Genomic DNA, 14266 nt, shown 5'->3' with positions numbered 1-14266 from the left:
AATTGTGTGTAACAGTGTGTTTTAAAATGTATAGAAAGCCCAATGTAAGATATCGATTATTTGTTTCAAAGTTTCTGTTTATTTTATTCATATGGAGAGCGCATAACACCGCCCGGGCCCAACAGTCTCCTGAGGAAACCATTCAAATCCACTAGCTCCAGAGTTTTATTTAGCTACTGAATGACTTATTTAAATAAACCTTCTTCCGCCGCATTGTAGTGAGAGAATGTCACGAGACACTATTGTGATGGTAAAGTCGGCCTCTGTCCTCCACAGGTGTGGCTGGACCTGCTGAAGCCGACGCTGAAACAGATCAGACGTAAGTAGCTCACAGATGCTCAGAAATGACCACGAGTGTAATTATGACATTTAAAGTTCGTGACACATCTTCCCAAATGACAAGTGTTAGAAAATGAGAAGTTAGATCTTGGCCCTTGAAGTTTGACAGTTATTTAGTTAATGCTGCATACACAGAGACTCAAATCTTCATGAATCAGACACTGGGTAGGATAACAGGAGAATGTTTGGTCTGCCTCTTCTTCTGAATCTGTACTTACCCTCCTCCCGCCCCTCGGTTCTCACCCATATCCCGTTATTTCCCTCCCTCAGGGCCTAAAAACACCATCCTCCGTTTCGTGGTGAAGTTCTTCCCTCCTGACCACACACAGCTCATGGAGGAGCTGACTCGGTAGGTCTCCACGTTGCAGAAAACCACACCTTTCTGAAGAGGAGGGTTTTGCCCGCCCTCCAGGGGGATTTTTAAACACCATATACAGTTTATAGCTGTATCTTTTCCCCTCCTACAACATGTTTGGATTTTGTTTTGTATTTGTAGTTGCCTCTTAACATTTACAACACGTTTATATCCGCATACCACAACATCTAGCAAGGTTATTCTTCCCTTTTCTGGACCCAAACAAGACATTTAAGTCTGTCGTCTTGGAACCAGGCTCATAAAAACATGTGTTGTTCAAAAATAGCTGAAAGCATGCTGAACAGGCGGTCTTACTGCAAAGGATTGAAGCTTTTTACTCTGGGAGACATATTCTCATTTTAAACTAATGTAAGAACGCCGGCAGAAACTGGAGAAGCATCCAAAGATTAGATTATGTAGGAAAAATGTTCACATTCCATCTTTTGTGGGTAAAATATCAAGGACCATCTTGTTTTACCCTTTTTTTCAAAAGAGTCAACTGCGCCATTTGCGTCCGTCTAACTAAACTCGGGCTTTCAGCAACACAACGCCGATACCGACTGATTCCTCATCTTCCCACGGTGCAGCGCTTGCCTCGACATGCCCAGCTGGATTTACTCGACTCAAGAGGAAAGCAGGAAGTGTTAGCTCTGGTCTGAGAGGGGAAAATTCGTTGTAATCCTTGAGTCACATCTTCGCCTTTCCCTCACACACACACACACACAGGATTCACAGCACGTAATCCAGTGTTACTGTGTGTAGTTTACTTGTGTAATATCAGCTTCACTGTGTCAGAGCGTCGATTTCATGTGTTTTTGTCAGCTGACTTTGTTGGGAAGGAAATGGGTGATATGGACAAGAAACTGACAGGAGTGGTTATTTCTTGTTCCAGTTGCTTTCACATTTGTTCTTCAGGAGTTGATTTGAGGATAAATTTCTAATTTAAATCACAGTTTGTAATATTTGAGATGAAGAGCTGCAGGTGACCTCAAGTCCTCCTCTGGCTGTATGCAGGATAGTATGACTTCTTTAAATCTACATTAACTGCAGATACACCAGCTCATGTCTGAGATGGAAGCAGCTCGAATTACTGTAGCATCGAACCACTGTTCCTAGTATTAAAACTTAAAATTAACAACAGAATACTGTGAAATGCTGCCTCTCATCTGTGGTGTGCCAGCTGACTCCTTTTATTAAACAGGAAGCTGGCCCACTCTCTTTGTTCTGCTGTCACTGTGTTAATCTGCTGTCAGTGTGACAACATGCAGACCAAACATGGAAACAGGCAGATGGAGGAAAGATTTGTTTGGGGATACATCAGCCTGTCATTGGCTTTGTATTAAAATGGGACCCTGGTAAATGGGCTGCATTTATAAAGTCCTTCTCTGGTCTTTATGGGGATTGAACCAGTGATCTCCTGAGCCACAGATACTCTAACTGTGACACAACACTGGCCAGTCACTGTAAGTTCCGGTTTAATGTTGTTATACTGTATGTTGTCGCTGTAGTTGCATTCTCCACAAAAGACGTTTCACTCTAAATTGGCCTGCCGTCCCTACACAATAAAAGCCCCTGCTGTTCTTCCTCCCAGGGCGGAAATAAAACGATAGAGACTCTCACCGAAGCCTTGTTAACTCTATCATTGAGCTAATGACACAGTTATAGAAAGGTTGAAGTGGATATTTCATAAAATGGTCCATTGATCATACGCTCATGGATGCACTGTGAATGTGAGCCTCTGGGGGGGCGCCGTCGAGCTCGAGGTTTTAGAGCGCTCATGTGGGAGAAATGTCGAATTGGCTCCGGTTATTTTTTTCCATTTTCTTAAAAGATGTTTATTTTTCTCTTCAGTTTTTTTCCTAAAGATGTGCAGCAAACCCTCAGAGTAACACACTGAGAACTCAGTATGCGTTAGAACAATGATTGACACTTTACGTGGGCTTGTGTGTGTTGAGTCATAGTTTTTATTATCAATAGGTTTTGAGCGAAGCTGTCGTCCCACCACCTACACACTGCTCTCTCTGCTTTATGATGCTGCCTCTGCTGTTTCTCGGCAAGTGCGGCGTCATGACCTGGCAGCACATACATGGACGTGCAGTGCGTGACTCTGCTCATGAGCTCCAGATCAAGCAATAAGAAGCAGACTTTGTAATTATTAACAGAAAAGGAGCATTTTCCCAATTAGGGAACAGTTTGTCGCAAGGAGATGCAATAAATCAGGTGTGTGTGTGTGTGTGTGTGTGTGTGTGTGTGTGTGTGTGTGTGTGTGTGTGTGTGTGTGTGTGTGTGTGTGTGTGTGTGTGTGTGTGTGTGTGTGTGTGTGTGTGTGTGTGTGTGTGTGTGTAGTGGAATTCCCTACAACAATGTAAGCTGTTGAGAGTGTGCATTGACCTGTCTGTCTGTGCCTTTTCCCTTTCTACTTCCCCTTTCCTCTCACTCTCTCCTCTTTGTCCTCTCTACCTCCGTTTCTCTTTTCTCCAGGTATCTGTTCGCCCTGCAGATCAAGCGCGACCTCGCCTGCGGTCGCCTCATCTGCAACGACACCAGCGCCGCCCTCATGGTCTCCCACATCATTCAGTGTAAGTGCAGCACACGCAGGGGTCGCTTTGGCAGTTTGACATGTTTTTCACAACGAGCACCATGTCGCATCATTATTTTAATACAGTTAGACAAGATAAAATGAAGAATCGAGTCAAGTAGACGTTTATTTACAAAGTATATTTAAAATTATCACACTGGAACAAATGCAGTCAAGGCTTCCACCTGAGGATGCATCACTACTTCCTTTCGTGCATCAGGTTCTAAATATTATGTGGAAATCGTCCCTTTAATGTAAAATTCGCTAATACTAAAATATCACGGCAAATATTCAGTTATAGGGATATTCAAGCAGTTCTCCCCATGCGTGTACTGGATAAATAAAAAGAGCATCATATCAACACAAAGCTGCCTCTCACTGGGTCTAACAGTTACGATGACACTAATGAGAAGAGGGTCTCGGCTCGCTCCAGCAGGACAGATGCTTTACCAGCATGGTACCGCGATCGAAACGTCGCCCTCCTCCCTCTCTGTCTTTATTCCTCAGTCCTTATCCGTAACATCAATTATTAATATTCCCCTACATGGAAAACTAGTATCATTAATCGTGATGTGTGAAAGAAGTCAACACTGTGTGGGAGCCGTTTCTATCTGTGTTCACCTTCCGGCGAACGTTGTTATTCAGTCAGTGGAGGAGATAGAATTTATGGGTTATGGTGCTCGCTGCGGCACGCCATGCTTGAAGGATATCACTGGGTTGCCGTGGTAACCGTCAGTGCTGGCATGCGTGTGTGTGTGTGCACCTGCGGGTGGTACAGCGCGAGTGGTTGTTATTAAACAGATGGAGGCTCGCATCGGCACACTGCATCTACAGTGGATTAGATGGAGATGGAGTATATACAAGATTAAAACGAGCGGAACAGATAATGATAATAAATCATAAAACATGATTACATGATCTCTATCTGTTCTTCCTGTAGCCACGCACTTCCTCTCTCACCTTCGTTTCTCCTCTCCTCTTTCTCACTCCAAATAAATATTGAATACTCACCCGTCTACCGACTTCCACCCCCCCCCCCCCCCCTTTCTTCTCCTCCATCAGCGGAGATCGGAGACTTCGACGAGACCCAGAGCTGGCAGCACCTCCTCCACAATAAGTACCTGCCCGACCAGGACGCCATCAGAGACAAGGTCACCGACTGCCACCGCAAGCATGTGTGAGTTGTTGCATGCACAGTTCAGAGAAGAGCCAAAGCTGCTGTGTGTGTACAGTCATGAGAGCTGCTCTTGTCCATAAAATGTCTTTTAAAAGAAGATTATGGTGATTTGATTATAGACATAGTATCTATTTTTTGTTTACTAATGTTCTAAATATAAGGCAAAGTGTCCAACAATGGTACACGTGTTCCGCACAGCTTTAATAGCAGGAATTAAATAAGAATTGAGGTCATTTGAACAGTTACAAGAGCAGCGGTGTTTACCTGAAATAGCAGGTCAAGATTATCCCTTCTTAGAAAACAATACTTAGCTGAGCTTTAGTCTGACTGGGGTTTCCTGGTGTCGTTGAGATTGAAGCTGTCAGGAGACGTTGTTTTTCACACACACACGCACACATTAAACAATTACAGCCAACCTATACCTCTCTCTCCTGCTGAGATCTTTATCTCCTAAACCACAACTGCTCACACACGCCAACACTCATGTGGACACACACACACACACACACGCACTTTAATCTCTCCCCCGCAGAGGTGGCTATCTACAAACAAAGTACTTGGCCCTGCCTCTGTGCCCTTGGGACACACACACACACACACACACACACAGACAGATGTATTTTCCCTGTTTTCTCGAAATATAAATTCCCCTTCAGCCCGTCCTCAACTACAGATAATCTCAGACTTGTTGATTATTTTCTGTCACGGTCACACTCTTCACGGCGCACACCCTTTCCCCTCGTCTCTCTGGGCTCCCTCTCTCCTTCCCCTTCCCTCCTCAAGTCCCTCAGCACCCCCCTGACGACGCAGGAAGGAAGTGGCCAATTCAGCAGCTTATACAGGAAACAGGAAGCTATTTTCCGATTTTTTTTTTGACTTGTATTGTGGCAGATTTCTTTCCGGGCACTGACATCTGATCCTGTGGTGTATTTCAAGACTTTCTACCAGTAACCAGCTGGAACTGAAACTTGGACTGGTTCCCCTCTCAAATCTGGCAGATTGAAACAATGACACATGGCCATGTGGTGAAGGATATTGATGAGCTGTCAAATCATGGCAGCGACAGTCCCCAGTGCTCTGAGAGAGTTAAGCACGTGGAACTTAATCTTCATGTCAACAGATGAAGAAGAAGAAGAAACTATGAAGTCTTTAGAAAGAGTCACATAGGATACTGATTGATTTGATGGATAATTACTGAACTGATGGATCGCTCTCCTCCTTAGCGGGCAGACTCCTGCGGAATCGGACTACCAGCTGCTGGAAATCGCCCGGCGGCTGGAAATGTACGGCGTTCGTCTGCACCCAGCCAAGGACCGAGAGGGATCGAAGCTCAGCCTGTCGGTGGCACACACCGGGGTGCTGGTCTTCCAGGTACAACAGATACTTAGCCGAGTATCAAGTATAGAACATATTTATAAAGCAACTTACAGAGAAATGTGTTTCAGTTGCCATGCCCAAAAAATCCACTAGAACATTTGAGTTTGAATGGTTTTACTTGTAGAATTCTCTTGTGGCACCAAATTCTGGTTAAAAAAAATCCTGCCTGAAATCCTGAAATAGTTTGAAGTTGTCCCGGGGACAAGCAGACGGCTGTAAATCTCAGCTTGACGTCAATTCCTCAAATAGTTTCTTCCCAAAAAAAGGGAGATATATTATTTAGCAGTATCTATGATGTTTTCCTAAGGACCCAGCCAACAGCAGAGTGTAGAAGTTGCAGTCAGTGTGTCCTGGTGGCCAGCCCTTGTTTCAAAGACTTCCTCCAATACGTTTGGACCCAAAGAGAAGATCCACCCTCTTCTAACCACTCTGACCCGAATTATGTTAAACAGTCTGCACTCGTTCTTTTAACAGAGTGTTTGGATCTTTAGTTTTATTAGTTAATTTACCCTTGAGGTTTTGTGGCAAGACTACACCCAGCTTAGCAGGGCCGAGGAATGGAGAGTGGCACTGAGAATATTTTATTGTTATACCGAGTTTTTTTTATTGAGTCAAGCTGAAACTGTGTGTTTTAGGGGTAAATCAAAAAATCCATACGGAAGAAAAGGGGATTTTTGCATTTGAAGTCCTTTTATCTTCTTTTTCCTGTAAGATAACAGATGGTGAATATTAACCACCTTCTCATAATATCCTCTCCTTCATTTTAGGGCTACACCAAGATCAACGCCTTCAACTGGTCCAAGATTCGCAAGCTGAGCTTCAAACGCAAGAGGTTCCTGATTAAGCTGCGAGCCGACCCCGCTGTAAGTCTATATGACCTTCTTACAGTCCTTCAATTTTCTGGCTCCCCCCTTCTTCTCTCGTCCTTCTTTTCTTTACTTCTATTATCACGTGGTCATCTAGACCTCTGTCCTCTCTCGCTCCCATGCTCACGTCTGCCTGTGCGTCCTGCAGCAGAACGCGCACCACGACACGCTGGAGTTCGCCATGGCCAGCAGGGACTGCTGCAAGATCTTCTGGAAGATCAGCGTCGAGTATCACGCCTTCTTCCGGCTCTTCGAGGAGCCCAAGGCCAAACCCAAGCCCATCCTCTTCACCAGAGGGTCCTCATTCCGCTTCAGGTCAGGGGAGGCTGGAGATGTGACTGCTCTTTGTTTGCCTTTGTCTGTAATTTGTTTCTCATCAGCCGCTTTGTCCCTGCAGTGGTCGAACTCAGAAGCAGGTCATCGACTACGTGAAAGACTCAGAGCTCAAGAAAGTTCCATTTGAAAGGTGAAGCTGCCCCATTCATTAGAGACAGGTCCTCCCTACCCAGCATCCATCACCTCGCAGTTTATTGTTGTAGCAGTTTGCTGATGGTTTTACCTCATCTTCCTCATCTGCTGTTTTCAGGAAGCACAGTAAGGTTCTGTCCCACAGCGGTATGTCCCCTCTGTCTTCGTCCTTCAGATTACAAGTGCCAAAAGAGGTACGCACACTTCAATACGCCTTTAACCTTTATTTACCTTGGAAAGTTTTCTCCAATTATCTTATAATCTTTTCTTCTTTGCAGAGTGCCATGTTAGCAGACCAGCCGGACTCAGCCAGGTTGAGCCATCGAGCTGAGACGAACGGTTCAGAGGAGCCGCCGCCGGTTGTGTCCTCCTCCAACGGTTTCCAAGATATACCGGTAGCTCCTGGCTCGGAGCCGATTCAGTCCAGACGGAACCACAGCAGCACGGGATCAGCGCCGGACCAGCACCTCCTCAACCCAGGTCCATCCTGCAGGACTAACAAAGGCAGCAGCTCCTCTATCCCTTACATAGACTGCAGCGACATAGACAGTGAATGTGATGTGACAAAGAACACCAGGGCCCCCAGGGGCCACAGCAATGCAAATGACAGCAATGAGGATGAGCCTGCGGTGTATAATAATAAGCGCGGTGGTAGCGGTCGTAATGAGGGGCAAGCTGCGAGTTTGTTTGGGGTTGTGAATGGGTTCTACCACACCAATCACCAGGGGCTGATGCAGCAGCAGCAGCAGCAGCAGCAGCAGCAGCAGCAGGGTATGCTGGGTAACAGAATTCATGTAGATCAGTCCCCTGTGTCTAACAAGCTAAATCTGAGTCATGGGCAAACCGAGGAGGACATTTTGTCCAATGGGGGTTCGTTCCACGGCCGTCCTCCGCTGCACAGCACCTTGTTGGATGAGATCTTTCAGGGTCGAGACAAGCGAGGGTTAGGTCGACCTTTAGGGTCTGGCACTCGCAGTCAGTGCTCCAGCCCGGTGATCAGCAGCTTCCACCAGCGCACCAACTCGCTCAGTCACGCCGAGATGACAAACGGTCACAGCGGTCAGCCGCGCTCAGGTACTCGATGGGACGACGCTGGCCATCTTTTCAGTAAACAACCCGGCACGGTTCCCATGGAAGCCCCCCCTGTCCCGCCGTCGTCCCACCCACCGAACCACTACGGCAGCTACTCCCCGATAACCTCAAACCGCACGCCGCTACATTTGTCCAAACACTATAGCAACAACAACGTGAGAAATCGCTCCGATACTGATCCGTTCATTCTTAGCCAGCTGACGTCTACTCCCACTCACCACCGGGACCCTCCCCGCCCCGGGCTGCACGTCCAGGCCCCCTGCTCTGCCCCGACGGAGCGTAGGATGATCCTAACGAACGGCAACCACACGAGTAACCTCGCGGTGCCGGGTCAGGCGCGAACCAGCACGGCGCAGCGGTTGTTTGGCCGCCAAGGAAACCCCCCGACAAACAACCACAAAAATCTAAACCAGCCAGTACAGATGATTGACGGCTCCGACAGCAGCGGCACCGACACAAGCGACACAGAGTCCGACACCGGCAGCAGCGCGTACAGCCAGCCGCTGATGTACGGCAACCCGGCCGCCGTCTGCTCCCTGAATTCGGTGAACTCAAACGTGGCCCACTCGTCTCCGCTGCCTCGCCGCAAGTTCTCCTTCGGGAGTCGGCAGCTTGAGGAGGGGGTGGACGGGGAGGGAGAGGAGGGAGGATGTTACCGCTTTAATGAGGAAGATAACGGCGGCCGGGTTTTCAGCTGCTGAGACGGATTCGTATAAGAAGCAGCCGAGCCTCGATTCACCCATTATTATGCAAAACAGATATAATCCTGTTATGTAGGAGTCATAATCAATACAATTACAGATATTCGACTGGTTTAAATCTTATCTCTCAGAAAACCAGTCCATCGATCTTTGCATATTAATATAGAAGTCGTTCTAGTTCACCTTTTTACACTAGATTTGCTGTGATACACTTTTTTAATGGTTTCAAATGGTTTAACACATTTGTAGAGTTTTGGACGTATTTTTAACTGTGAATAGAAAGCGGCTTTGCTGTGATTCATCCGATATTTGTAAACCTCCCAATCCCCAGGATTTTTGTAATTTTCAATCCAGTTAAACTTTACACGTTGAAACTTTTTGCTGGCTATTCGTCTTAAGGATAATGATTAAAGAACCCTTGAGGCAATTTAGCCGGAGGTGTGAGAAGTTACAAAACGAGCAAAGGGGACGGTTTAAGGAAAAACCTTCCTTACAATGTGCCATAACTTAAAAACTGTGTAGACTGATGTCGTAGGGAATTGTCCTTTTTCTGAAGAAGTAATCGCTGTAATCAATTAACAGCACTGATGTAATCCCAGTCAGTTTAATCCATTTAGGAGAAATTAGCCGAGTTCTGTAAATGAGATGTTTTCGTGTTGAAGCCGGAGATAAAATAGATTCCTTGGTGTATTTGGTGAAATGTGACGCTTCATAGCTCGTTCTGAAAAGCTGTCGACACTAATAGGGCTCTTTTTGTAGAAGTGCCGTTCCCCCCCCGTTTGTAGTTCCCTAATGTAGCATTTCCTGTAAATCTAATTATTTTACTGTCGTCTTGTGCAATAGAAGGGCTGTAAGAGAAAATGGCTGGAGTCCGTGGAGGGATTTCAGTTGGACGGGGGGAGGCAGAGTGTGATTGTCCGGACCACGATATTTCCCTTTATGTGTACAGAATATTGGAGTTGTATAGTTCCTGCTAGAGGATGGATTGTACTTAGAGTGACGCACTCGACTCGTAGGCGAACGGGTTCCATGTGTAAGCTAATGGGATCAGTTGAGTCGGAGTGCTGTAGCTAATGGTCGGTAATGCCTTCTTATTCGGTCGAAGGCCTTTTTTATTCTGAGCACTTTTTCATGCTGTCTTTCGATCGTCCGTCCGTCTGACTGTCCGCTGGGCAGCTTGCACTGTAATCTGGATGTCTGTGGGAGAAGGTTCTCCTGTAATTCTCTTTTGTGTTCGTGGAAGAGCGAGAGATTGAATAGATTACATTTATTATCTGTATTTTGACCGAAGCTCCACCTTCTGCTCCAGATGCATTAACTGCTGTCGGCTTCACTCGTCACTTCCTTCCTGTCGTTCTTCTTTCTTCCTTCCACACACTCGCACGTCGGCGACGGACAACCGCACAAACTGTCGTCCACCGCCGTGACCACCTCCGGCTGTCCGCTTGGCTCGGCCCTTGGCATGCACGACAACAACAACAATAACAACCACAGAACTCACTGTTATCTTTCACTTTCTTTGAATGCTGTTTTTCTCCTCTGTTCCGATGCTGTGTATTGAAGCTGTGCTCACATCCCCGTCACTGTCATTTGCTGGCTGTCTACTCACACACACACACACACACACTCTCTTAGGTGGATAACGGTAATAAAAGGAAACCGGTGCACTTTTCATACACTGAAATTTAGCAAAAATAAATAGCAAGGTCTGTGTTTCCCGAATAAGTTTCCCCAATGTCAAAAAAGGAATAACCATTCCAGCCTTTCCATTATGAATAGAATGGATATTAGTTTTTTTTTTAGCCAACACATTAAACAATTATTAAAACTATTTCAATGAAATATGGTCCACGTGTCCATGTCTTCTACTGACCTTGATGATGGGACACCAACAATCTCAATTTGTCCAAAACCTTAAGCCAATGACATTATCTTTACAGTTAACAGTTTCCATAAATACATGTCTCCCTCTAAATCCTGCAAACATAGAATTTGCACCCATTTCCAAAACCCACGGGTTCAAGCACTGGGAGAGACTAAACTGGGACGACAGCTTGTTTCATCCTCTAAAACCTTCTCTGTCCTCAGAGCTACTGCTTCTTCCTGAAACACAATGTCCATGCTCTGTAAATGCATTTATTTCAAGCATGTCTTTTTTGTTTTGTTTTCATGGGTGACAACACTGTTTTCTCACTTGTGTTCTTTTCTTTACTCTGACTGCATGTTAACAGGACGAGCAAGGTCCCCGCTTTCTCTGTTGTTCTGCCTTTTTGTTTTTTTCCACTTAATCACCCGCTGTTTTCTGTCGTGGGACTCAAAAATGGTTTCGCATATTTTAAGAGGCTTTCCGGTGCAGTGAGATATTCCAGTTGATTAACTGCTCCCTGTGTTTAAAAAAAAAAAAGGTGCAGAAACCATTTGTTTTTATCGCCCCCAATTTTTATTTTCCTCATTGTGCACAAGTGTGAAACGGGGCCGACTCAACCCCAGTGCTCTTATTACATGACGAGAGGGCGACAGGCGACAGAAACAAGTAAAGTGAAGCTTAATGTTAGTGTAAGTGTAAACAAACTAAACAGATATTGATCTTTGAGAGATTTTGCAAGATGTGAAAGTCTGAGTATTGTCAGAAGATGGACACACACACACACATGCACCCGAGCGCTGGAGTTGAGTCCGCCTTGTGTTCCCTTTCACTGCCTGTCACCGAATAGCAGCACTTCCATGGAGGCTTTTGGTTATTTCCATGAACTGTACAAACACATTGATAGATTCTGACTTTGTTTCCAGTAAGCTTATTTCCCCAAGATGTCCAACTAGGTTCTTTTAAATTAGTCTTTTAAAATGTTAAACGTTCCAGCATCTCATTTGTGCTCCGTTCTGTTTACATACTTTTCTTTTCGAGGGATAAACCGGGCTTTGTGGCTTTTGCTGATTCGCAGATTGGCGGCGGCTTTACCCTGCATGTCTGGTACTCACTTGATTTCCCATGGCGCGCGCCCCAAAGCTGCAGCACGCGGTGTTTGTTGAGCGACAGCCGCGTATCATCTCTAAAAGCATGAGATCCTAATAAACACTGGACGTGCCGAGGTCAACCCGCCGCCAGTTGAGCTGAAGACCTGCCAAGAGAAGTCTTTATATCCCCGTGCAAACGAAAGGCATTGTTTGATATTATCCATTTCCCCTCTTTAACGCACACTGTACGGCATGAGGCAAGCTGGCTCACTGGGTTTCTGTCACTCCTTGTATAACACTCTGTATTCCTGCACAACCTATTTTCTTTTTTTTTTTTTTTTTTTTTTACCCTTGCCCTTCATCTCTTTTTTTCCCCCCAACACTGTAACTGATGTGTGCACTAGTGTCAATAAAATACGACCTTGTATGTTCGAAGAAAAAAGGGACTCCGGAATTTTCTGTGGCCCCCCCCATCCCGTCATACCTCCCCCCGACCCGCCGGAGTCGTGGACCCCCTCCCCCGTGTTTTCGTGTCGTGGTAGCTAGACCGTAGAGTAGTGCTTTGTCGTGGTGGTCACCGTGCCCATGTGAATTTCCACACGTCTGTTTTGTGTTGGCCCGCTTGTCTTTGTTTTTCTGTCTGTGTGGTGGTGAGTTATTTTAAAGCACTGGTCACAGATCAGATTTTTTTTACCCATGATCCAGCTTGGTGTGACACAGTGGACTCTAGTACGGGCAAGTATGAAGTCACAACCTCGTAGTCCAACCTCTGTAGTGAAAAGTAGGTTTTTAGTCTCCAGACCAGGCTCCTGTTGTCTAATTGTAGATGTCACTGCTGTTGAAGATCCTGCTGGGGTTCATCATGAGGGAAATGGAAAGACGTGATGCACTTCAAATAGCTTTTCACCTTTCAATGGGAGAATTTGCAGCTTATGGGGCGGGGCTACTTCTCCCTTTTTTTTTACAAATTACAAATTGCTGTCAATCGGCACATATTTGGCATAAAGTGGATTTGGCATCATTTGTCTTTTTACTTTCCCTTATAATGCACTGATATGCTTAAACGCCTTCAGTATAACACGTAGCTTCTCACTAACCTGCCACTTCAAAATGAATAGTTCTTTCTCCATCCTTCTATCTTTACTGTGTAGACGCGGCCTTGAGTTAAGGGATCGTAGCATTTTTGTCCTGTGGCGACCTGCTGGAACACAGCCGCCGCTCATTCTGGGTCCTGACTCATAGTTAAAGATTGACGGCGTAGGATGGTGGGTGCATGAAATCCACTGCCACGCCGAGTGGTGACGGGTGATTCAGAGCACACGCTCCTATCTTGAGCTTCTAAAAAAGCGGAAACCCTTCTCCTCACAGTGGCAGTGAATTTCGTGAATCCATCTTTTCTACCCCCCATACAGAATCAACAGTAACACCATCCCTTATCCGCTCCTGCCATCTTATCTCACTCTTTTTCCTTTTTCCACTTTCCTATCTTCCTCCCCACCCCGCAGGAAGTCCCAGCTCCGACGACTCTCCGCTGGGAAGTCCCCGCCTGGCGGTGAACGGCAGCGGCTCGATGAACGGACAGGGCATGGGCAGCACCGGTGTCCTGGGCCCGGGTCAGGTCGCCGAGGGGCAGCAGTTATCGCCGCTCACCAGCCCGCTGCTCACTGAGGCCGGATACGTCCGCAACGAGGATGAGGAGGAGGCGAGGAGGAAGGTGGGCAGAATGGATGATGAGCACAATCCCCACTCCCCCCTCAGATTTGTACCGGTTATTTATTTCTACTGCCTTCTAACTTGACGAACAAAACCGTGTCTGTACAGTTCTTTGATCAAATAGACGTGTTGACTGATGGATCCGTCCAATCTTTCCCTTTGTGTCCAGAAGTTTCCCACAGACAAGGCCTACTTCATCGCCAAGGAGCTGCTGACCACGGAGCGGACCTACCTCAACGACCTGCAGGTCGTCACAGAGGTGAGGACTTTGAGACATGTCAGCGGGAGGGTGTCTCGCACAGCCACTGAGACACGGAGAGCCAAGTTTGGTCTCTTGGAAGCCTCAGTTCTGGATTAGTGAGTCAAGGCCGGTCTTTTGAAAAGGAGCATATGTTGACAATGAGTCAAGGTTCTGGTTTGTGCGATCCTACGCATGGAGTCGGGCAGAATCCTGTGTTTTTCCAGGCAGGAAATATCAGGAAGTTGAAAATAGCAGGACAAGGAGCTCAAAGTCTGTCATGTGACATTCAGATTACATTGTGTTATTCCTCTGCTCCTCATTCCCACCCGGAGAAGTTGGCCCCATGTGGATTTAGTTTGGACCAAGACATCTAAAGCTTTATGATCTTTTTAGTCGCTCCGGAC

General features: G+C 46.3%; 1 protein-coding gene across 1 annotated transcript in view; it reads left to right on the top strand.

Moving 5' to 3' along the window:
• Nucleotides 1-14266, top strand: part of LOC128430807 (FERM, ARHGEF and pleckstrin domain-containing protein 1) — a 42464-nt gene that overhangs the window by 20440 nt on the left and 7758 nt on the right. The window contains exons 3-14 of the mRNA XM_053416870.1: nucleotides 277-319; nucleotides 610-688; nucleotides 3176-3273; nucleotides 4335-4449; nucleotides 5673-5820; nucleotides 6594-6689; nucleotides 6841-7007; nucleotides 7090-7158; nucleotides 7279-7354; nucleotides 7439-7640; nucleotides 13414-13622; nucleotides 13791-13880. Coding sequence (XP_053272845.1) covers nucleotides 277-319; nucleotides 610-688; nucleotides 3176-3273; nucleotides 4335-4449; nucleotides 5673-5820; nucleotides 6594-6689; nucleotides 6841-7007; nucleotides 7090-7158; nucleotides 7279-7354; nucleotides 7439-7640; nucleotides 13414-13622; nucleotides 13791-13880 — 1392 coding nt within the window. The remainder of the gene's footprint in view (nucleotides 1-276; nucleotides 320-609; nucleotides 689-3175; nucleotides 3274-4334; nucleotides 4450-5672; nucleotides 5821-6593; nucleotides 6690-6840; nucleotides 7008-7089; nucleotides 7159-7278; nucleotides 7355-7438; nucleotides 7641-13413; nucleotides 13623-13790; nucleotides 13881-14266) is intronic.

This window comes from Pleuronectes platessa, chromosome 24 (genome assembly GCF_947347685.1).
Source record: "Pleuronectes platessa chromosome 24, fPlePla1.1, whole genome shotgun sequence".
Lineage (NCBI taxonomy): Eukaryota > Metazoa > Chordata > Actinopteri > Pleuronectiformes > Pleuronectidae > Pleuronectes > Pleuronectes platessa.
Note: the sequence above shows the minus strand (reverse complement) of the source record. Positions and strands in the feature narration are given on the sequence as shown.